The sequence below is a fragment of the Caretta caretta genome, chromosome 2, assembly GCF_965140235.1.
Source record: "Caretta caretta isolate rCarCar2 chromosome 2, rCarCar1.hap1, whole genome shotgun sequence".
Taxonomy (NCBI): Eukaryota; Metazoa; Chordata; order Testudines; family Cheloniidae; genus Caretta; species Caretta caretta.
Genome location: NC_134207.1, coordinates 212,814,005 through 212,838,230, shown reverse-complemented (window position 1 = coordinate 212,838,230; position 24,226 = coordinate 212,814,005). Strand labels below are relative to the sequence as shown.

Genomic DNA, 24,226 nt, shown 5'->3' with positions numbered 1-24,226 from the left:
TAATTTGAATGCTAAATCTAGTTCAAGTTTTATATCATACCTGTTTCTTTTTTCCAGTACAATATAATGTCATTATCTCTGATATATTGTTGTTACTTAGTTCATTTCTGAGGGAAAATATTGTACTATTTTCTAACATCAGACACCTGGAGAAGTTTGCAAAAGAAAATTTTGCAACTCTACATAAATTCTCTAGGAATCTTGCATCAGACACTTGTAAGCAAATGATTCTAGTTAAGATACTGGTCATAAGTAACAGTGAGTAACATTCCAAAATGCACTACTTATAACTAATTTTTCCTTTCTGCAAAAATGTCTTGTCCAGTTGAGAACAGGTACTAAGTAATGTCAAAGTAATTTATTACGTGAAATTAAAAGCTATTATCTTTAAAAAACACATACACACACACATCATATAAGCTTGTATTGAGATCAGTTAATACTAAATGCTACTTTTGGAAATTGAACAAACAGGGTATTTGATTTTTGCAAGGTAATGTTTATGCAATTGCTAGAATAAGATAGTGTAATTTAAATTGAATGTAGCCCACCATGGTGTTTTTTCAGGAGAGAATGGCAGAGGCAGAATGTGAAGTAAAAAGTATGTACAAGAAACTTAATGAAAAAGGTTAGGGTTTGCCTGACTAGAACATCTGGAATTCAGATAATCCGGGAATAGCTTTTTTTTACTATTACAAACTGAATGGTAACCATGTACAACCTGGGAAGACTCAACATTTATTATTGCTATTTATTACTTTTTTATCAACCCTTTTAAAAAATCTAGTTTATATTTTTCAGTGAAAATGTAAGCATCCATTAACTGGAACACAGATCTCAAGTAGATTTGCAATGGTAATTGGTCAAGATTTTCTGAAATGGATGCCTAAATTTAGGTCCTATAGTCTGTATTTAGGCACTTAAATCAGGGGGCTTTAAAGTGCCAATTGCCCAGCAGCTCCCATTGACTCCTGGAATCAAGATTGTTACTTTATAATCCACCCTGAGTAAGGAGGCAGTGTATAATTGTGCTGCCCCAGGAGTAGGCCAGAGAAGGAATTGCTTTGGGGGAAATAACATTCACCAGGTCTATACCAGCTGTAGTTAACATTCCATCTCACTTTGGCTCAGTATTGCTGATTGATCTATTGTGTGAGATGTGTGGAAAGCCAAAGCTCACCTGCTTCCCACTGAATTCAAGGCACCTGTTACCGTTGTTGCTCTCCTTCCCCCTGTACAGAAAGTGTTGATTTGAGTGAGTTATGCAGGGCACTAGGGAAGGCCACACTTCCTTACACACCATTGTAAGGAAAGGTCACAGTCTTGCCCTTCGAGAACAACCTCTTTATTTCTGGTTCCCTGTGCATTGATGCCACTGTGTTAAAATAACTGGCATGTTTTCCATTTTCAGTCAATAGACACAGGGTAAAATGGGGATTTTCTTTTAAATTATAGTATAAATAGCTCAGCTAATTATGTGGAGACCTAATGGACCAAGTCTTTGAAAAGCAGCTAACATTTCTGATGTATCTTAACACAGGCTTCATCTTCACTCAAAGAAAAACAGAAGTGTGAGACCCAGACCCTGAGGCAGGGAGTGGCTCTTCCTGGACTGTATGGGGGAAACGTGCCTCCCTCTTCAGCTCAGCCTCATATTGCTCTAGAGGGAAAACCTAACAGTAGCCATCAGGCTCTCCTGCAACATTTGTTACTGAAGGAGCAAATGAGACAGCAAAAGCTTCTTGTGACTGGTAATTATCACAGGCTTCACTGGAGTGTCCTTTAGAGCTTTTTTTAAACTGGAGTTTTACAAGAGAGTGACTTCATTTTTAAATGAAATGCAATACATGAATGCTACAGTGCTCAGCCATTTGTGGGGGGTGGGGGGGGGGGCAGGAGGGGAAGCAGTGTGGTGTTTGATTTTTTTCTCCTGCTTCCAGTGAGATCTGCTCCAATCTCTTGCTTCTGCCTCCAAGGGTAAAATGATTGCAGAAAATGTAGTAGCTTTCTCTTGGGGCTATCAAACTTCCTGTTGTTGCTGGGCATGTGCTAGGAATATTATTTTATTGATATTACTGCAAAGTTCTTCAGTACCCCAGCGACCCTGAAGCTCTCCCTGACTTTTATGTTTTCTTAGTTTTACTGATCCTCATATTTGATGAGTGAAATGTCATTGTTTTGCAGGAGGGGTTCCTCTCCATCCACAGTCTCCATTAGCAACAAAGGAAAGAGTCTCACCTGGCATCAGAGTTGCCCACAAGTTGCCTCGCCATAGGCCCCTGAATCGAACCCAGTCAGCTCCACTGCCTCAGAGCACCTTGGCCCAGCTGGTCATTCAGCAGCAGCACCAGCAGTTCCTGGAGAAGCAGAAACAGTACCAGCAACAGATTCACATGAACAAAGTGAGCTCCCAAACTAAAGCCTTTCCAATACATGCAGAGAATGAAAAACTAACAAGATAGCGTGGATATCTGGTACAATGCTGTACTTGAGCAGCACGGAAGTCCCTGCTACACGTGTACATTATATATACATAGGCATGTCAGGTTTGGGTGTGAGTGTTAATGTTAGACTACATATCCATTTTCTGTCATTCCTAAAGATTGTTCAAAGTTGGTTCTCTGGGCATCAGCATTAGGAAGAATATAATTAAATGAAACAGCAACCAGATTCTCTCAAAGTTTTAAATTACCATTTTAAGTCAGTTTCCTGTCGTATTGATAAATGATTCCTCAAAAGATTATTGGATTTATTTTTGACTTATTTTACTTCCCATTTTGCTGTTGGGAGGTAATTCTGTGTTGCTACCTGTGATTCATATTTTAAGCTTACTTGATTAATGGTGAGCAATACATTGGGACTTCTTCAAAATCCACCTCCTTTTCCATCTAGAGGCTTTACTGATCAGCCAAAGCAACTTTTTTGTAACCTTCCATCAAGACACTGCTTTCCATATAAAATTGACAAGTAATAAAAAGTTCATTGCCTGCATGTCAGGATAAAAGATTAGTATGTCAGAGGAGAACCAACTATTGCTACTAATAAATTTGGGGCTCAATTCTACTACTCTTCCTTATATAAAGTAATACCTTATTTTATTCATAGCAGAGACAATATAGTTTAATAAAAGAGGTAAGTTATAGCCATGAACAATGCCACACTCTAATACTGAGATATGTGAGTAATTAAATGATCTAATCCCAGGAAAACCTTTTTAGTGCACACCCTTCCGTCTTACTCATTGTACTATACTCATTTTTGAGTTGAAGTTAAATGTATGTTTGCCAGACTGCTTTGAATAATTTTGACACATGTGAATCAATGCATCTTCCCTTTTTCTATCTTGTCAGAGAATTATTTGATGGGTATCTATGAAAGTCAGTCACATGGGAGAAAATAAGATGAAAAGCAGGCATGTTGCCCTTGTACATCGGAGAAAGGATCAACCCATCTCACTGGTGAACTTCTCTCATGGGGTGCTGATTTCTTGGAATCTGTTAGGAATTCCCAACAAAATTAGAAACAAACCCAGAGTTTAAGTACATAGTTTGTACAGTGGTTTGGTTATTAAATCTTGTCTTAATTAGGAAAAATGAAGACCAGAAAACTTCAAAGTTCAGAGCTGATCCTTGCATGTTAACCCCTCTCAGCTAGGGTGTTTTGATTACTCAACTAGGACTCCAGTTGGCTTTTCTTTGAGTATGCGTTCCATATGTTTAATCAAGATGGCATATGTACATCTTGTAGCCTCTAGGTTTTGAAAATATTTCACCTGCCCTCAATTGTCTGAAAAAAAGAGAACTTTTTATTAGCGGGTAAAGGACTGAGTCTTCGCATTGTTAAAAGGTATCCACAGCAAACAATGATCATGCTTTTTTTTCACAAAATGAAGAATCAAATCTATATTTGTATGAAAGATAAACCTGTGATTCTATTGTAAGACAGTCTGTAGCTTTTAGGGATAAATAATATGAGCTTTAGGGGTGTCTATCCTAAATGTGTCTAATGAAACTTGAATCAAACAACATCAGAATGGAATGATACTGAAGTAGTAATTACTAATCTTTTAATTTTATCCAGGCACACATTTCACCCCTTAGGAACTGGACTGTAAAGGCTGCGTTTAGTCTGTGGTTCCATTGTGAAGTTTTTTTTCTTGGTTAAAATGTAATTCTAAGAAAAGAAACAAAAATTTATGGGACTAATCACGTCTTGAGACACATACACTTAATTAGTTAGTTAATCTTTGGCATTGGAGAATAAATGCTTCTGAAATATTGCTCTTATTTATTGTGGGTAAACTTAACTGTGCCATGTTCAGCCAGTCAGCAGCATCTAACCACTGATTTACATCTATGGTAGAAATTAGCAAGGACTATAGTATTCAGTGGCCCAATATCTCCTGAAAATACTTTGTCACACTCGTTTTTACTGGTCTTCTGATCACGAGATTGTGGCCATGATTTCTGGGCCAGCATCCGATGAAGAGGGCTGTAGCCCACAAAAGCTTATGCTCTAATAAATTTGTAAGTCACTAAGGTGCCACGAGTACTCCTGTTCTTTTTGTGGATACTCTGAAACCATTCTTGTAACTGTACATCTTAGAGAGATTACTGAAAAATGCTGCTGTTCTGGTCATGTAGCTGTTCTCTGCAAACCTACACAAAGCAAGAGGTGATCTTCATATATCTAAAGGGAGAACCTGTATAAATAAATTTAAAGAACAGCCACCATGAGGCTATAGAAGAGAGTGATGACTGAACAACTGAGAAGGCGGGTGATCATTTTGAGTACTGTGGTAACTTAAAATGTTATATGAATGAGAGTGAAACATACAATTGTGTTATTAAATTATTGCTTGAGATTGAACAGCACTTCACTTACAATAAGCTTTTGATGTTTACCTGAACTATGAAATTATTCACCACAGAGTGTACTGTGTTCACTCTTAAAATTTTGCTAAAAAGAAATAATTCAAAACTGTCTTTTCATCTTCAGGTGGTCCGCTTGTTTTGGATAAAAACATTTGTAAAGGCATTAATCAACTGTATAGGATAGGGTTGATCAGCTAAAAGTTTGCTCTACTTGAAGTTAAAGTTATCTGTTCATGATATCCTACTAATGACTTTAGTTTGTGGGGCTATTTAAAACAAAATAAAAACGGCTTCAATGCTGGATTATTTGGTTCTTAAACAATACAGTGCAGCGTCTTTCCATGTCCCAAGCATATATGTGCATCTAATGTTTTCCCACTGGTCCTATTGCTCATTGCATTTCTGTAAGAAGGCAGTAAAGTGAAGTATCCAAAAATCTATCATTCTATTTCCTAAATTTTGTTTATGAAAAGGTGCACTTTATTTAATAAATCAGATAATCTGAAGCATTTTCTTAGCAGTTTTAACTTGGAAAGCCAGGAAAGCAATTTTTGAGATGGCAAGACTCTCGAAATAAAATAACACTCAGTTGTTATGAGCTCAGGACAAGATACTATCCCTTTCCCCTGCATCTTCTTACTCTGCCCTTCTGGAAATTACTGGCATTTCATGACATATTTATTTTTAAAACTTTAAATCAATACTTTTTTAATAATGCAAATGGAAATACTGTATTTGATGTTTCAGCTTGGAATAATTCTTTATGGCATGATATAAACCCCTGAACGTCAAGGAATCTCTTTTTATGGCAATTGGGAAAATTGAGCTATAGCAGTGACAAGGGGAAAAACAGTGGCAATACAGCTAAACTCATGATTTGTAAAGCATTATAGTTTGCAAAACTACAGGCATAAAATATGGTTCCTTTTCTTTGTAAGGGAAATATACTTCCAGCCACAAGCCAAGGCTGTGATTAGAGTGATAAAAAACAAAACCTAACACAGGCCAGAGGTAAAGATTTCCCTGGATCATTTCCACTCTAAAAAGAAACAAATCATTGAGCCAAGAGGTGTGCTTCTATCCTTAGTAACAAAGAGAAGATTCCCCTGTGGACTACTTCTGGTCAATTGTCAGATGGCAGGTTTTTGATGTGGGAAATAGTACACCTCCTCACTAGAGTCTGACTTTATACCTACGGGATCTAGTACACTGACCTTTTCAAAACATTCTAGCTGAAATGCAAATTTTGACATCCCATCCAGAAGTAGGTGGAAAGCCTTGCCCTTGCTTTTGAAAAATCAAATGTGTGGAAACCTGAACTGGGCTTTTCTTTTGGAAGATAGGCTTTGCTGTTGTCAGATTTAATACACTTCTGTCCAAATGACAGCTTATTTCCTTGTGGAGTCCTTTGATCAGCATTTTAGAACTTCATTTTACCCAATAAAAGGAATAGCATGTCTACAAACCCAGTTAAACTTATTGTAGCAGGTACCAAAATACTGACATTGCAACAAAAATCTTACTGTTTCGCTCCTTATGTTATTTGGGTATCTAAAGAACCTTGACCTTACTACTTAAAATATGTGATTTCTGCATAATTAATATAAACACAAGGCCATTGGCAGATGTCTGAATTTAGGAAAACCTCAGAAATTAAAGCAGTGAGGGAATTAAGTGAACATGCTCTGTTCCTTTAGAAGCGGTTTTATCAGTGCAGACTGTGAGTGAAATCCTGGCCCCAGTGAAGCTGATGGCAAAACTCCCAAAGATTTTGATGGGACTAGGACTTTACCCCATCAGTGTAGGAGCACTTCCACATATTGTCATTACATAACATATTTATATTGAACTAAGTGTTCAGTGTTACTTTGTAATGATGAAACTTTGTACTGGAGAGGGAAACTAAACAGTCAAGTTATGGGACAGTTTGCAATATACATTATAATTCCCAATGCTGCTTTCATAACTTAAAGATAAAAGAAGGAGGGCTTGACCTTCAGTTTTCACTTCAGGCTGTTAATCTGTTCATAAAGTCTTTTACTTGGATGAGAAAACAATGGTTAGGTATGACTGTGAGGTGAGAAAAGGAGAAAGAAAATACACAGGGAAATGAAATGAGAGTACTTTAGATTATAGCTCAGTGGTTTGAGCATTGGCCTGCTAAACCCAGGGTTGTGAGTTCAATCCTTGAGGGGGCCATTTAGGGATCTGGGGCAAAAATTGGGGATTGGTCCTGCTTTGAGCAGGGGGTTAGACTAGATGACCTCCTGAGGTCCCTTCCAACCCTGATATTCTATGATTATGATAATAACTGAGATAAAGCATATAAAGAGAGGGAAAATAATTTAGAGGTTTCTCATTCTTGACATGAGTTTGTTGACAGAAAAAACTGAGTTTTTCAATAGGAACTTTTAATGTGGTCAACTAATTCTCGGCAACTAAAGCAATAAATGAACAGCTGTTTAGCAAAATGCTAAAACTGGGTCTGGGCCAGATCTTCTGCGGGTGTGAGTTGGCATACCTCCATTGAGCTCACTCCAGCTCAGGATCTGGCTCTCCATCATATCCTTATGTGTGATCACCATGTCCAGCAAATAGTAGGGTGGAGGAGGGAACCCCAAACACACTTCCTGGTTTAAAAATTCTAATCACACTTTTTCGGACAAGACTTTCGCAACAATAAATGAATAATGCATTGCCGTAGACAGATTATTTATTGAGAACTAGAACCAATGCTTACTTTGGAAAATAATTTTGAATGAACAGCTGACTCATTAGTTTCTTATGTACATGCTCAATACAAAATTTCTATCTTCAAACAGGCCAATACACTGGTTATGCAAGCATAGCTGATTACAAGCATAGCTCGCTAAGTGCATGGATATGTTGATTCAAAAAACGTATATGCTTATGGAAAATTGTTTTTCCCTCCTCTTCCAATGTTTATTTGATTAATAAATAAGATGATCGAGTTCTGATGGAAATAAATGTAAGTGGCTGTTGCTGCAGGTTCACTCTTGGTGCTTTGTACCTCGTATGTTTGTAGAGACATTTCATTTAAATAAAAAGAAAAGGAGGACTTGTGGCACCTTAGAGACGAACAAATTTATTTGAGCATAAGCTTTCATGAGCTACAGCTCACTTCATCGGATGCATTCAGTGGAAAATACAGTGGGGAGATTTATAAACACAGAGAACATGAAACAATGGGTGTTACCATACACACTGTAATGAGAGTGATAAGGTAAGGTGAGCTATTACCAGCAGGAGAGTGAGGGCAGGGGAAACCTTTTGTGGTGATAATCAAGGTGGGCCATTTCCAGCAGTTAACAAGAATGTCTGAGGAACAGCGGGGGGAGGGTGGGAGGGGAATAAACATGGGGAAATAGTTTTACTTTGTGTAATGACCCATCCACTCCCAGTCTTTATTCAAGCCTAAGTTAATTGTATTCAGTTTGCCAATTAATTCCACTTCAGCAGTCTCTCGTTGGAGTCTGTTTTTGAAGTTTTTTTGTTGAAGAATTGCCACTTTTAGGTCTGTAATCCAGTGACCAAAGAGGTTGAAGTGTTCTCCGACTGGTTTTTGAATGTTATAATTCTTGACGTCTGATTTGTGTCCATTTATTCTTTTACGTAGAGACTGTCCAGTTTGGCCAATGTACATGGCAGAGGGGCATTGCTGGCACATGATGGCATATATCACATTGGTAGATGTGCAGGTGAATGAGCCTCTGATAGTGTGGAAGAGTACCCAGAAGTTACCTACTACAGGACAGGCCCTGGTTGGACTCTTGTATTAAAAAATGCTTATGCATATTCCTTACAGCTTAATTTCCTTAAAACAAAAAAATGAAACAATATGGATTACAGTAGCTTGAGGTCATTCTCTAAGCTGCTGTCTCAATTTGAATAACTCTAAAATGTATGCATGTTGTTTTGGAGAAGTCCAGTTTGTACAATTCTAATTTAGAACATTAACTGAAACATGGCTTTATCATTATTTTAAAGTATAGTCTCATTAGAGCTCAAATTAAGGACTCCTCTTTCCAAAACTATTACTAAATATTCATGCTAGCAAACAACATATTCATTTTCAGTATCAAAAATCTATGTATTTAACTATAGATTCAGAAACAAAATGATCAGACAAGTTGAAGGAGTAATATCAGGAAGTAAAGTGTAAACTGATGTTTTTAACATATCGAATCATAGAAGATTAGGGTTGGAAGAGACCTCAGGAGGTCCTCTAGTCCAACCCCCTGCTCAAAGCAGGACCAACCCCAACTAAATCATCCCAGCCAGGGATTTGTCAAGCCAGGCCTTAAAAACCTCTAAGGATTGGATTCTACCACCTTCCTAGTAACCCATTCCAGTGCTTCACCACCCTCCTAGTGAAATAGTTTTTCCTAATATCCAACCTAGACCTCCCTCATTGCAGTTTGAGACCATTGTTTCTTGTTCTATCATCTGCCACCACTGAGAACAGCTTAGCTCCATCCTCTTTGGAACCCCCCTTTAGGTAGTTGAAGGCTGCTATCAAATCCCCCCTCGTTCTTCTCTTCTGCAGACTAAATAAGCCCGGTTCCCTCAGCCTCTCCTTGCAAGTCATGTGCCCCAGCCCCCTAATCATTATTGTTGCCCTCCACTGGACTCCCTCCAATTTGAACACATCCTTTCTGTAGTGGAGGCCCCAAAACTGAACACAATACTCCAGATGTGGTCTCACCAGTCTTAATAGAGGGGAATAATCACCTCCTTCAGTCTGCTGGTAATGCTCCTACTAATGCAGCCCAATATGCCATTTGCCTTCTTGGCAACAAGGGCACACTGTTGGCTCATATCCATCTTCTCGTCCACTGATGATCCCCAGGTCCTTTTCTGCAGAACTGCCGCTTAGCCAGTCAGTCCCCAGCCTGTAGCAGTGCATGGGATTCTTTCATCCTAAGTGCAGGACTCTGCACTTGTCCTTGTTGAACCTCATCAGATTTCTTTTGGCCCAATCTTCAATTTGTCTAAGTCACTCTGGACCCTAGCCCTACCCTCCAGCATATCTACCTCTCCTCCCAGCTTAGTGTCATCCGCGAACTTGCTGAGGGTGCAATCCATCCCATCATCCAGATCATTAATGATGAATATATGTGACTAGAAGAGCCATGTGGTATCAGGTATATTTGGCAATATAATATGATAGTGCCAAGCTCTCTTTTAAACCACATAAACAAAATGAAAGTTCAAGGAGGGAGGGGAAGTAGCTGTAGACTCGTGGACTGAACATGGCTGGGACTCAAGGAAACTCAAGGTTCCATCTTCTAATCTGCCATGTGGTCTTGGGAAAGTTATTGCCTTGTTTTTATTTCTCCAGAAATAGGGACAATGTATACCCACCTGGTTAAGCACTTTGAGATCTATGAAACAAGGCACACATTTATTACTTACAAAGGCCTTGATCTCAGTGAAGTCTTTAGCAAATATCCAATGATTTCAGTAATTCAGGATCAGGCCCTAACACAGCAATATTGCAGATTTAAATGCATGCCACCACTAAATGTAGTCTAAGCATAAAATACCCCTCCTATAGGTGCTTGCATCACTCTACTCATTAGGTCATCCAAAAATGCATTTGAGCACGTGCCATACTTAGGTGAATTTCCCCAAATGACACAATGGGGTTGCATCAGTAGCCTCATCAGCTTTCAGGAACAGTGCCATACAGTAGCATGAAAGGCGAGCAAGCCCACATAAAAGTGAGAAAGCACAGAAGAAAGGAGAGCAGTAAGGAAATGAAATATGCTCCCTAACTGTGCTGTGGACTAGCTCTCAGTCTCTCTTGGATTTTCCTACCGAGTAACCCACCTGATGTCAGACAACTGGCATATGGAATGTTTTACAGATGGATCAGCGTCAGTGACTCATGCTAGCTGTATATGATTATCTGTCACACAGATGTTTTAGCTTGTGTTTGCTTGCTAGCCAGCCAGCAGCCAGACTCTTTAATTTTATTTTGCTGCAGGATCACCAACAGATGTTTAACAAAAAGACAGATAATAGTCTACTATTCTGCATACATGTAGTTAGCTCCACTGCCTTCTTGGGCAGCATCAGCCCCTGAGAAAGAACTGGAAGACATTTACTGGTATGATCTGAGAAATTTTCCAGATTCTTCTTTATAAGGAGTCAGTTAGCGTTAGTTGCGCTAGCAGGGATTCCTCTGCTTATAACGATGCCACCTGCAGCACTGAAGATGCATTTGAAGTGACAGATGAATACTAGAATAACAGAGAGATTTTTTAAGTGGGCTGCTGTGGCCCTCAGTACCAGTGTCCGAAAGGGTTCTCTCTCTTGCCTGAAGACTTTCATCATGGACATATTTTTTTAAATAGCTGTACTATTTGACGTAAGCGCTGAGCTTGCAAATGCAGCTGCACAAGTGGGTACACACATCTGCTTTTAGGCTCAGCACCTTCAATGGCCTGGGTAATCTTGTCCTACTATGGGGGAATGACCAGAACCCCAATTATCCCTGTAACACACACAACTTGTTCAGGATCAACAATGGTAAAGTAACTTCTTTTAATTATTATTTTGCTGTTGCAGGCTCTGGTTAGTGTTAATGATTAGTGCCTAGGAGATGTAGCTCTTTGTTTCAATTACATCGCATCGGTGCTTCCTAATGTTTATGGAAAACAATCTGACTGATGTGTTGTAGATGATCTGCATGTGGGATCTAGTAATAGAATAGAAGATGATTTTATGGCCTCCAGCACTTTGCTCATAAATCCTATGTCTACATGGGTGAAAGTGGGGTGTTAATTCTGCCCTTGCCTCAATCAGTGACCATCATAAATCTTTCTCTTTCACACCGGCCCATGATTCTGGAGGTGGACCATAGCCTAAAAGGGATGTTTTGCATTTATAAAAAAACCATTAATCCCAAATTTTAGGCACCTGCACATTATTTGTTAATTTTTTAAACATCATACAAAATGCTATTGGATAAATATCTCAAACTACCATAAATCCCCTCTTCCCAATCCACTCATACCCCATTAAGCCTTCCCTATGAGGCAAAAAAACAAACCCTTGGAAAATAAATATCACATCTGGGCTCTGCTGCACCAAAAGGAGAATAAGTTCCAGAGTAGAGGGACTCTTCACTGAAAATTTTCTGCCAACCTCTATTCAAGCCAGTGCAGATCTGAAAATATTTTACATTTTGTCCTCAAAGACACGACTCTGCTACCACAGAAGACTTCTCTATGATAAATCTTGGGCTTGATCCTGTAAACTCTTATTCACTTCAAATCAGTATGCTCACATGAATAATGACTAGTCCTGTGATTAGGCATTTGCAGGTTCAGGCCCAGTTGCATCTTTTCCAGCAAGTTAAAGGTGCAGTTACTGGACCACATTCCAGAAACTCACACAAGGAAGTGCAAAACACACCTTCCTGCATCAGAAAGTCCTCTTATATTGCAGCAGATATTTAAGCAAGCAGATGGCTGACGATGTTTTCACTAATGCCTGTGCTCTGTGGTTGCTGCTGAGAGGATTCGCTATAATTTCAACAGGGAGTTCCATGTGAGCTGCACAGACAGGAAGGCCCGGATCCACAAAGAGACTTAGGCATTGTGATGGTGAGCATTGCAAGGGCTAACTTTCCGGAACCTAGAAAACTGCAGGAACAACAAAGCAATTCACAAAGCTTGAGTTAAGTGCTTAGGCTCCCTATACAATGAATGGGGAGAGATAGGTGCCTAAGAATGCTCTCCACAAAAGCCAGCATGCTAAGCAAGGAGCTGCCTAAGCTAGCCAATGGGACCCTCTCATGGAGATAGATACCTAAGTCTGAACTGCTGGGAGGCACCTATCTCTGCTTGTGATCCACAGCCAGGAACTACCCCCTTTTGGAGACAGGTGGCTTAGGCGCTTAAGTTATTTCTTGTGAGAAAGAGCTAGGGGCCAGTTTTGCACAACACAAAATGGCTGGAGGAGGTGGTGGGGCTGGTGGTTCCAGTGTCCACCTTAACAATTTTAGCCCAGTGGTTAGATCACTGCCTGTGGGAGACCCAGGTTCTATTTTCATCCTCCTACAAGAGGGAGAGAAAGAGTTTGAACAGGAGTCTCCCTGCTCAAGTGAGTGCCCTAAGCACTGAACTATGAGATAGTCTGATGGTGGGGGCCCCTTCAATCTCTCCTGTTGAAGTTGTTCCACGGTAGATAATTAATCAGAGTGATTGGGACAGAGAGAGACTCTGTAGCCTGGAAATGGGGAGACCGGAGGTCCAGTGACCCCTTATTTATACACAGTGAAACAGCTTCAATAGGAGAAACGGAGGGAGCCCCCACATCAGAATATTCCATAGCTTAGTGGTTGGAGTATTCACCTGAGAAGTGGGAGAGCCCTATTCAAATTATATTCCCCAGCAGGCAGAGGAAGGAACTAAATAAACCTGGGCCTCCCACATTCCAGGTGAGTGCTGTAACCATTGGATTGAAAGTTATGGAATCCCCCCCCCCCACACACACACACCTTTTCCAGTAGGCAGTCTCTGAGCACTCCTACTGGATTGGGCCCAATAGGGGGCGGAGCACCTATCTTCCCCCCACTTCATGGATCATACCGATGCTCAGGCAGGAGATAGGCAGATGCCTAGAGGGGGGGTAGCAGTGTCCATACTCAGAAGCGGAAACAGAGACACCAAGGGAACTCTTGCAGTGAACACTTAGGGTTAGGCAGCCTTTTGAGGATCACAAGGGTTCCTAAAACTGGGAGTTAGACAGTTAGATAAGTCTGGGGTTTGGGTGCCTAAATACCTTTGTGGATCTGGGACAAAGTGCATATCTTGGCCAGTGCTATTCACTGTTTGAAATTCATTGATTCTCTGTGTCCTGGTAGACACCTTCTTGCACCACCTCCTCTTCCCTTCTAATAGATTCTTCACTTTGGGGTTCTCTACCAGGATTCACACAAGATTTAGCATGTATCACATTTTGCAAATTAATTTTGCCACTACATAAAATTTTCTTTTCATTATTAGGGCTACTTATTTGAGTTAAAGTAAATCATGATCTCTTTTCTTTCTATCATCAGTAAACATGTTTCAATACTGATAATATTTTAACAAAAAGATCTGCTAAAAGCTAACTGCCCCTTAAAATAAAGGCCCTAGAGCCTTCCCTGGTGTAAATTGGCATAGCTCCATCAATGACAGGAAAGAGGGAAACCCAGCAAAGCACAGAATCTAACAAAAGCAGAAGTTTCTGTGCTTTGCAGAAGATAAATGGGGAAATGTTTACCACAAAATTTAGTTCCACAGGTGCAGACTAAATTAGTTAGATAGGGAAAATATATTAACCTTTCAGCTGCTGAAATTTTGAATATCACAGAAACCCTGTTTTTCAGCCTTCCAGTATTTGCAAGCTATACATGGAAAATGAGCTTTTAATGACTCAATTCTCCCCTTTTTATATTTTTGTGTATTGTTAATTCTGTTAAGCTTGTTAGAAGTTCAATGCAAACTATATTATGTAAAATGTACTGAACTGCAGGTCAAATATTTGAATTAAAACGTATTTATGTTTGACTGCTAAGGTATTTTAAGAAGAACATCATTTTTTAAAATGTCTATATGGAAGTATTTATAAACACGTCTGTTAACTATGTTGCTATATTGTTATTATTATTACATTTAATATTACTATAAAATGCTATATTTGTACATAGCATCTTCTAAATTGAAAGACGATAGGATCCTGTTAGTGAGGAGCTTACATTCTTCATTCAGATAAACTTCTGCTGCAAAGTTGCATCTTAACTAGTTTTGCCAGGAAAGTTTTGACTCACTTGTCAATACAAATATAGTAATCCTTAGCATGTGGCATCTGTGGAGAAATATTGGCAGTAACTTTAAATTTCTCTCTCTCTCTTTCAGCTGCTCTCTAAATCCATTGAACAGCTAAAGCAGCCTGGCAATCATCTCGAAGAAGCTGAAGAAGAGCTTCATGGAGATCATGCTATGCAGGAAGAAAGAGCTCCCTCTAGTGGTAACAGCATTAGGGATGACAGCTGCAGCGTTTGTGTGGATGACAGAATAGGACAGCACGTGGGGGCTGTGAAAGTGAAAGAGGAGCCACTGGACACTGATGACGATAATCAAACCCAGCAAATGGAATCTGGGGAGCAGGCTGCTTTTATGCAACAGGTAATAGGCAAAAATTTAGCTCCAGGATTTGTAATTAAAGTTGTTATTTGAACATCAAATGCATTTTTAGGGCTTGAATAAGAGATTGACTGTCTTTTGATTCATGGATCTAGCTAATTTCATTTTAGTGTTCAGAGAATCTAACAAAAGTGGGTGCATTTGTGTGCACTCCTAAAACATAGTGACGCTCATTTTAAAGGCCACTAATTGAGAAAATACTTGCTGCACTCAATTATTCTACAAAAGTCAGTGCATAATACAGAGAACTTGTTTTTGCTCTCGACTTCATCACATCAGTTAGTTCTAGGGAAACAGAACTCACTGTTGTTTAACTAATTTGTTGAGATCAGTAGTTGCTGGAGTCCGTTTCCAGAATTGATCAATGAAACATTCTTTCTCTGTTTTTGAATTCTTCTGATGTCTTGACTTTTTCCTTTCACCTATATGTATACAATGTATCATGCTGTAGTCTTGAACACTGTTAAGAGTAGGATTGTTTCCTCCATTAGGCAGATATTGGTTGCAATACCAGAGGCCCTAGGTTTGTGTATAGAGTATGATTATGGAGATATTGGGAGTGCAAAGTGGAAGTAAACATACAAGGCAAGGCACTATTTAAAAGGTTTTTCCTTTTGCACTTCTTAGTGTATTTTTCATTCTTCCCTATTTGATTATGTTGTCTACAAAGGCATGATCAAATGAAGCAGATTCAAATATTGGCAAGGAATGATATGCAACATTGTGTTCCAATCAGATATTAGGGTATATCTGTAATTGTAGAAAAAACACAGATCATCTGATAGTCAATACTTTTTTAAGAAAGACTAATCATATAATATTGTACAACCTTTACCATTAGGGTCTCACTGAAGTGCTAAATTAATGACATAGTGTGTAAGACACCAATGTGGCAAAAGGTCATTTAATTTGGTAAAAAGTATTTTAACAATTGCTAAATGATAAATGCACTTATATAGACGGTACTTTCAGAATGCTGGTGTCCTTTTTTTTGCTATAAAATCAGAACAACTCTGAATGCAAATAGAAGGCACTGTTTATTTAAGTCAGTACTTTGTCAGGTCCCTGCTGTTCTCCTACAGAAAAGTGATTCTGTGGGGGTGAACAGGAAATGCCTTATGGAAACAGGAAGTCCAAGTGATTCATGTACTGAGGAATGTAAGGGGGTGGGGGAAGGAATGGGGGGATGGATAGTGTTTTACTCTGTTTTTAAAGGGCACTCTATGAATTGATTTATTGTCAAAGAAAATAACAAAGCAAGTAGGGAAATTGTTAAGGAAGCTTTCCAGTGAAACATTTCCTTCATATTCCCTTTTGATATGTTTACCTTGTTTTATAGGTTTACTTTTGTTAAGCTAGTTAAAGATTCATTGTATTAAGATCTCTTTAGTATGGATAATCCAAAACTGACCTGGAGTCCCTGTCAGTTTTTTTTCTATTCAAAATATTTATATTTCTAAAGCTAAGGTATTTTAAGGTGCAGTATCCTGTTTCAAAAGAGATAGCTGTTTTGCCAAATGTAGAAGTTGTTCTAATATATGTTATTAGTATGTGTTGTTTACATTTTGCTCTAATATTATAAAGTCCCTTATAAAATGTTGCGACTTCTAAAGATACATTATCCTTTTCCATAAAAAGTCTCCAAACAAATTAAATTACTTAAATAGTTGCTGTAAAAGAAAGGCCTCCTGAAACATTAATATCAGCTTTGATAGGAAAGACTTGTTAATTGACAATATATGGTTTTTGCTTAAATATACCCCCCCGTCCTCCGCGCTTAAATACAAAGAGGGAAAATAACATGCACATTCAACATAATGAAGCATATAAAGAGGAAAACATGTATTTTCCCATTCTGTTTATATTTCATTTCCTACCATGCCTAATTTTAGCCTCACCAAAAAGGGATAATCAATCTTTTAAAATACATTTTATTTACAGAGGAACTTGCAAATGAGAAGACTTTTGTACAATATCATTTCAAAGAAGCGTAACAAACAACAAAAGATATTTTTATAGTGTCATTCAGGAAAGTTACCCCAGTAAAGCCAGTGGACTTTAATTCTATTCAAATTTGATAGCCTCTGAATTGAATCAAGAAACTACCTGGAACCAGTGAAAAGGAAAACTGGGTTGAATAACAATATTTCTAATTGATAATGTCTCTTACATTTTAAATCTACTGTATTTATTATAATCTACACCTTTGGAGGTGATCTCTTGTTTTGTGTTGTAAATATATTCTGTTTGTATGTTCCCTTTCTTGCCTTCTGATATAAGTCTATTTCTTTCTCAAATAAAGCTTTTTTTTAAAAGATCCCCTTTCATATATCTGGCTTTGTGTAAAGTTGATAGTTTTAGTTGGTGCTCTGCTTTTTGTATAACCAAATCTGCTGGCTACGCATTGTTGAAAAAATCCATTAAAGCTTTTAGGAGCAAGATTTTTTATTACACTATTTTTACAATGATTAAACAAAGTCTATTTTGGTCTGTTATTTGATCCTACATCAGCCATTATAAACTGTAAAACAAATGGAAATAATATCTATGCATGCTCATTTTCCCATCATGGCATTTGTCTTGGACATGTGATTATCAATGGTACCATACAGAACAAATAAAATACAGATAAACCCAAATTTTCTGACCCCTGATTAACCAACATGTGGGCTATTTGAAAATCATTTCCATTCCTATTTCCAAAACTCATATATAACCTACAATTTGTTGATCAACTGACGAAAGTTTTGGATGTCTCTTGAAACCTTGATTAAAACAAAGTTTACCTATAAATATAAATCTGGAGAGAGAACTTCAGACTAATTATAGGGTGGTTTTCAACATTGATTCTGAAAAGCACTATAACGATATGCTTAAGTGCTTTGCTGAATGGTGGGTGATGCTTTCTTGAATTGGACCCTAACTTTGCTTTAACTTTAACAAAGATATATTGGAATCATATTCCAATATACATAACTACTTTCGTTGTTAGGAGTCTCTGAAATTTTGCTACAAAGAATGTGTGAAGGGCAAATAAAGCATCCAGAAAATCAGATATTGAAAAGGTGGCCTGGCAGAATTATTATCCATCTTCTCTAACTCTGCAATGGTTAGGTTCTTAACGCTTTCACCTCCAGGGGTTCTTGCACCAAGATAAATGGTTTCTAAAACAAATAGATATGAATAAACATGCTTCCATAAATACAGTTTTACATTACAGTTAATTGTATGAGCACTACTTTTCCATGATCTGAGTGCTATACTCAAAATACTTACTAGCTAAAAAGAATAATGGTAAAAGGCTTAATTTGAAAAAGTTAAACAGGTTAATTAGCATTAACCATACTGCTGTAACAACTTACCATATTGATCTCCTATTTATAAACTAAAGTCTTTAAGTAGAGAACACTGCTGACAAAAAATTTTGAAATGAGGCCTGTTATTTTAATAAACATGTCAGAATAGCAGTTTTAAACATTTTCCATCTATAACCCAAGAGCTTATTTTACAGCATTCATTTTCTGAGTGTAGCTAAAAGATTTCTTTATTTGCCATGTTTCCAAGCAAGTTGCGATGAAACAAAAGTTATAATCAAATAAATACCACATGTAATTTTTTTGGGAGGTAAGGTGTCTCTTCTTTGGAACAATAGGTATGTATGCTGTCCTGTTGTCAAAAATAAAGCCTGTATATGTAGCATTTGTGAACAATCACTTCGAAATTAGTAAAAATGCTTCATATAAGTTATGTACTCTGAGAAAACAAACTCTATTCAGCCATACACTGCTGTTATACAGTTCTTGTCCCTTTAATATCTGTTCATTGTTTGTTGTTAACAAAATAGTATTAAAAGCTGAATCTCTGAGTAGCGAAGAAGTAATCTGAGGAGTGCTGACATATCTCTACCATTCAGAAATTCAGTCATGCACCTTTATCATTACTATATCATCTTCAGGATCGCTAAGATTTACTCTGTATATCCATCCTGAGCAATCCAGCTGTACCCTGTTTTTATTTCACTGGCATTCTGAGGTAAACATTTTTGTGAACATTACTCCCAAAACGCTGGGCTATGAACTCTCCACAATTTGCAGCCAGAATTAGTGAGGAAATTAACTTTGCTGTATTATGTTCTGTCCGAGTAGCAGCCTGGCCTACTTATCCATTTAAAGGATGTTGTTTGCTTGTCATTTATTTGTTTACTTTCTGATTTCCTTATGCAATTCCCATCATCTAGGTGGCAGAGCTTTTTCAGTACCTCATTTGCTTGCTGGAGGATCATAGTTTTGAGCATTATACTGTACACTGACTGAAGTCCTCCTCAGGCAAAAGAGAAGTTCACCATGGGTAAAATTATCCTCTCAGTTATTCTGGTACAATCCCGTTGACTGTAACAGGCTTGCATCGGAGTATTTGGTTGTGTATTGTCCCTTGTGCCTTTCATCTTCAGTATAATTCAGCCCAACTTGATTTTTATTTTGCTTTTTGTTCTAACTCTGTCAGATCTAAATGCATAGCCAAGGTAGAGTATATCAGTCTGTATTTTTCCAGTAGCTCTATAGTGTTCCTACCTGTGCTGCTCTAGCTTTATGCCATATGTTTATAGAGCATATATTTATTTTTAGCCCTGTTTTCTGGCATTTATGGTATACTTCAATTCTTAGGAGCGGCATCTGTTTTCTGTTCTATATCACAAAACTGAATGGTTCTTATATTTCTAAAAGCACAGTATAATAGAATGACCAGTTTCTTATCTATGACACAGTAGTGCCTAGAAGCCCAGTCAAGCTCAGAACCCCATTGTGCTGGGTGCTGTACAAATTAATGAGATGCCCTTCTTAGGAGGGGATGGGAAGAGTGTGGAACCAAGCACCACTTATAATGGCAAACTCTAGCCATAAATCAGACCAGGTAGATGTGCCTATCACAATGATGTGTACAGACACAGTTAACAATGCTAAGATTTTAAAGTGTTGCTACTGGGCTTCAGAGTCAACATTCAAAGGGGGGCAGTCCACAACTCCTAAGACCAAATGTTCATTTACCCCACATGGAGTGTGAATAAAGAGCTTTTCATGGAGGCTCTACGAAGGGCTGGGGAATAATCTTCCACAACCAAGTGGCTGGCTTGGAGCAAGCAGCTCTTCACAGGCTCCCAGTCCTAGGCCAGTTGTTTTAACCCCATGAATTCACTTGGCACTGAATCTCCTCATCACTCCCCTTCACAGCTCCCAGCGACACCACCAGAAAGCCCTGCAAGAAAGGTCCCCCTTCAAAGTCTCCACTTGCACAGTGTAACCATACTGGGTTGGGCCCATTTAGAGCCTTCTGTGTCTTTTGCAAGGGACAGCATTTTGGCCTTAGAGATGTGGCACTGCCGTTCGTGTTCAGAATAATGTCACAACAAGAAGGGATGGAGGCCTAATTCTGTTTCTGAATGTATTTAGAATTCTAGAGAAAATGTTGTGTCACCAGAAGAGTGTAGGTACAAAACTCCAGTGCATACCAGCTCAACTCAATGCCTTCAGCAATGATGAGATTACTCTTCTTTCTAGGCCAGCTCCTTAAGTCTGTGTCACACAGGAGCCAGGAAGGCTGCCATTACACTAATCTTCTGCCCCTTCAGTCCTGGGAGCAGTTCAGCCTCAGGTGCTACTTAGAGCAGCTCAAAGCTGCTCTGAATATTGTAATCTGGTAACAGCCCGTTAGGGCCCATTATGCGTCCAGGGATTGGAGGAGGGTAGGGCATTCCAAGCATGTCTTCAGAACCCCCCTGCACCATGAGGGGGAGCTAGAGCGGGGATGTTTTGGTTACACATCTGACAACACAGTTAGGCCATTGTCAATCTTCTGAAGTGACACAACTTGTGCGCTGCAGTGACTCCCAGTGCTTGTTCTTTTATTCTTTATGTTATCATTTAAAATGTGTGTTTTCAGGATGAGATTCTGTCAGACTCTGAGCAAAACTGAAAGGGGAGCTTCCTCATGCTGCTCTGCGATAAACCTCAGACCTGACTATGGGGGACCTCTTCTAGGGCCTCTTCAGGACTGTTCAGTCTTTAGCTAGTCCCCCCTCTGCTGAGAATGCCTGTAAGGTTGACAGTTAACATTAATTATGCAGCTGAGTTCTTTATTTATCTGGCCACCCATCTCTTAGCAACCAGATTCTGCCAACTCATTTCACAGACACCACCAAACAGCAGCCAGCAGGACCATCTTTTGGATATATCAGACTTGATCCATGGCTGAAACAGTGATTTAGACATGAAAAACTCTCTATCTCATCAGCAATCCCTCTAAACCTCCTCTTTTTTCCAAGATAGATAAAATGCTAGAAGACCAAAAGTAACCAACAGTCTCTTATAGTTCTTCTTCTCTCTTATCTGTATAGTTTCCTTTTGTCTCAAAATGGAAAATTGCTCAAGTTTTATCTCCTGTGGAGTAGTGTGATGGATTGTCTTATGGATATTTTTAAATGTGCTGAATTCTTGACCATATGCTTATATCTTCAATACAATTTCTTCTGTAGTTTTGATAGAAGAAGAAAATAACACTAAATATGATCTCTATTCATCACCACATTGCTCATTCCAATTACATTTCACTTCATCAAGTAGTTCAAATCTATTCATTTCTAGGGAAGAATTTGCATTGTATGCATTTAAGGCAGGGGTGGACAAACTTTTTGGCCTGAGAGCCACATCTGGATATGGAAATTGTATGGCAGGCCATGAATGCTCACTAAATTGGGGGTTGGGGTGCAGGAGGGGGTGAGGGCTTTGACTGGGGGTGCAGGCTTTGGGGTAGGGCTGGTGATGAAGGGTTGGGGTGCAGGAGGGTTCTCTGGGCTGGGACCGAGGGGTTCGGAGGGGGATCAGGGCTGGGGCAGGCGTGCAGGCTCCGAGCGGAGCTTACCTCAAGCAGCTCCCAGAAGCAGTGGCATGTTCTCCCTCCAGCTCCTATGCAGAGGTGCAGCCCCGTTCACAGGCACTGCCCCAGCAGCTCTCATTGGCTGTGGTTGCCAGCTAATGGGAACTGTGGGAGCAGTGTGCGGAGCCCCCTGGCTGCCCCATGCATAGGAGGTGGAACGGGGACATGCTGCTGCTTCCGGGAGCCGAACAGAGCCCTGGCATGCGTGGAGCGGGGCAAGCCCCTGACCCTGGTCCCCAGCTGGAGCTCAAGGGCTGTATTAAAATGTCTGAAGGGCCAGATGTGGCCCCCGGGCCGTAGTTTGCCCACCCCTGCCTTAAGGCAAGCAATTTGGACTATATCAACTTGCACGAACCCCTTTGCTAACAGAAATGTCCTTTGTGCCCCATGAAGGACACTCTAAGTTTTCATTATAGTCTTTATATATATATATAGTTCTAGCGATTTTCTTTGCACAGAGGGCCTTGGAAACCAATGCAAACCAAGTATTAGGGTTGGAAGGAAGAGCAGGGGAGCACCATTTCTGCAGCAGCAGGGGATGGTGAATACTGCACACGACACAACCACACTCTTTATGTAAAATAAACTTGTTAAATTTGAGAGATATCCCACCGAATCAACCCTTGGATGTGTGATGAAGGTGGACTGGAATCCATTACATTTGGATTTAAGGGCAGGATAATATTGTTTTGCAGCCTGCCCAAAAGGACTCTGCATCTTGTAACTTTCAGCCCTCTCTTGGACTGCACCAATTGCTGCTCTTGATCTCTCTAGTCATGTGCTCATATGGTCTCCCACCCTTACGGTATTTGAATCCGCTTGCATATTTAGAAATAAGGCTGTCTCTTTTACGCCAGCCTTTCAAAGAAATAACTCTGTTAGTTTAGTTATTTCACTTTAGAGAGATGAGGGTGCGGGGGCAGGTAGAGAAAGCTTCGTCAAAGAAATACGTTTTGTATCTTGCTCTCAATGTACTGAGGCCAGTGCTCATTCTCATCTCATCTGGCAGTGAATTCCACAGTCTAGATGCTGCTCTGAGGAAAGTTCTGTCTCCTGCACTCTCAAACTTCCCACTGTTGACTGGCAGTTTCACTCTTCCAGTGGAACATGGCTGTATAGCAGGTCATTGTCCTGGGGAAAGCACAACTGCTCAGGTAGCTAGGTCCAGTTCACAAAGGACTTTCAGTATCAGAACAAAGAGCTTGAACTGGACTTTTTTCTATGGGATGCCAGAGCTATGGGAAGGAGTACTTGTGGCACCTTAGAGACTAACCAATTTATTTGAGCATAAGCTTTCGTGAGCTACAGCTCACTTCATCAGATGCATAAAGTGGAAAATGCAGTGAGGATGTTTTATACACACAGACCATGAAAAAATGGGTGTTTATCACTACAAAAGGTTTTCTCTCCTCCCACCCCATTCTCCTGCTGGTAATAGCTTATCTAAAGTGATCACTCTCCTTACAATGTGTATGATAATCAAGGTGGGCCATTTCCAGCACAAATCCAGGGTTTAACAAGAACGTCTGAGCAACAGTGGGGGGGGAGGGGGAGGGGGGGGAAGGAATAAACAAGGGGAAATAGGCTTGAATAGAGACTGGGAATGGTTGATTCATTATAAAAAGTAACCTAAGTTAATTGTACCAATTTGCAAATTAATTCCAATTCAGCAGTCTCTCGTTGGAGTCTGTTTTCTAAGTTTTTTTGTTGAAGGATAGTCACTTTGAGATCAGAAATTGAGTGACCAGAGAGCTTGAAATGTTCTCCGACTGGTTTATGAATGTTATAATTCTTGACATCTGATTTGTGTCCATTTATTCTTTTACGTAGAGACTGTCCAGTTTGCCCAATGTACATGGCAGAAGGGCACTGCTGGCACATGATGGCATATATCACATTGGTAGATGTGCAGGTGAACGAGCCTCTGATAGTGTGACTGATGTTATTAGGCCCTGTGATGGTGTCCCCGAATAGATATGTGGGCACAGTTGGCAACGGGCTTTGTTGCAAGGATAGGTTCCTGGGTTAGTGGTTCTGTTGTGTGGTATGTGGTTGCTGGTGAGCATTCGCTTCAGGTTGGGGGGCTGTCTGTAGGCAAGGACTGGCCTGTCTCCCAAGATTTGTGAGAGTGTTGGGTCGTCCTTCAGGATAGGTTGTAGATCCTTGATAATGTGTTGGAGGGGTTTTAGTTGTGGGCTGAAG

General features: G+C 39.6%; 1 protein-coding gene across 21 annotated transcripts in view; it reads left to right on the top strand.

The window, feature by feature from the left end:
* HDAC9 (histone deacetylase 9) overlaps nucleotides 1-24,226 on the top strand; it is a 704,322-nt gene that overhangs the window by 456,915 nt on the left and 223,181 nt on the right. For 19 of the 21 annotated variants that reach the window (XM_048838336.2, XM_048838333.2, XM_075125815.1 and 16 more), the window contains 3 exons: nucleotides 1,541-1,751; nucleotides 2,185-2,402; nucleotides 14,807-15,076. In XM_048838336.2, the coding sequence (XP_048694293.1) occupies nucleotides 1,541-1,751; nucleotides 2,185-2,402; nucleotides 14,807-15,076 (699 nt within the window). Of the gene's footprint in view, nucleotides 1-1,540; nucleotides 1,752-2,184; nucleotides 2,403-14,806; nucleotides 17,412-24,226 lie in introns of those variants that run through there. The other 2 variants (XM_075125820.1, XM_075125819.1) reach the window with 1 other exon arrangement.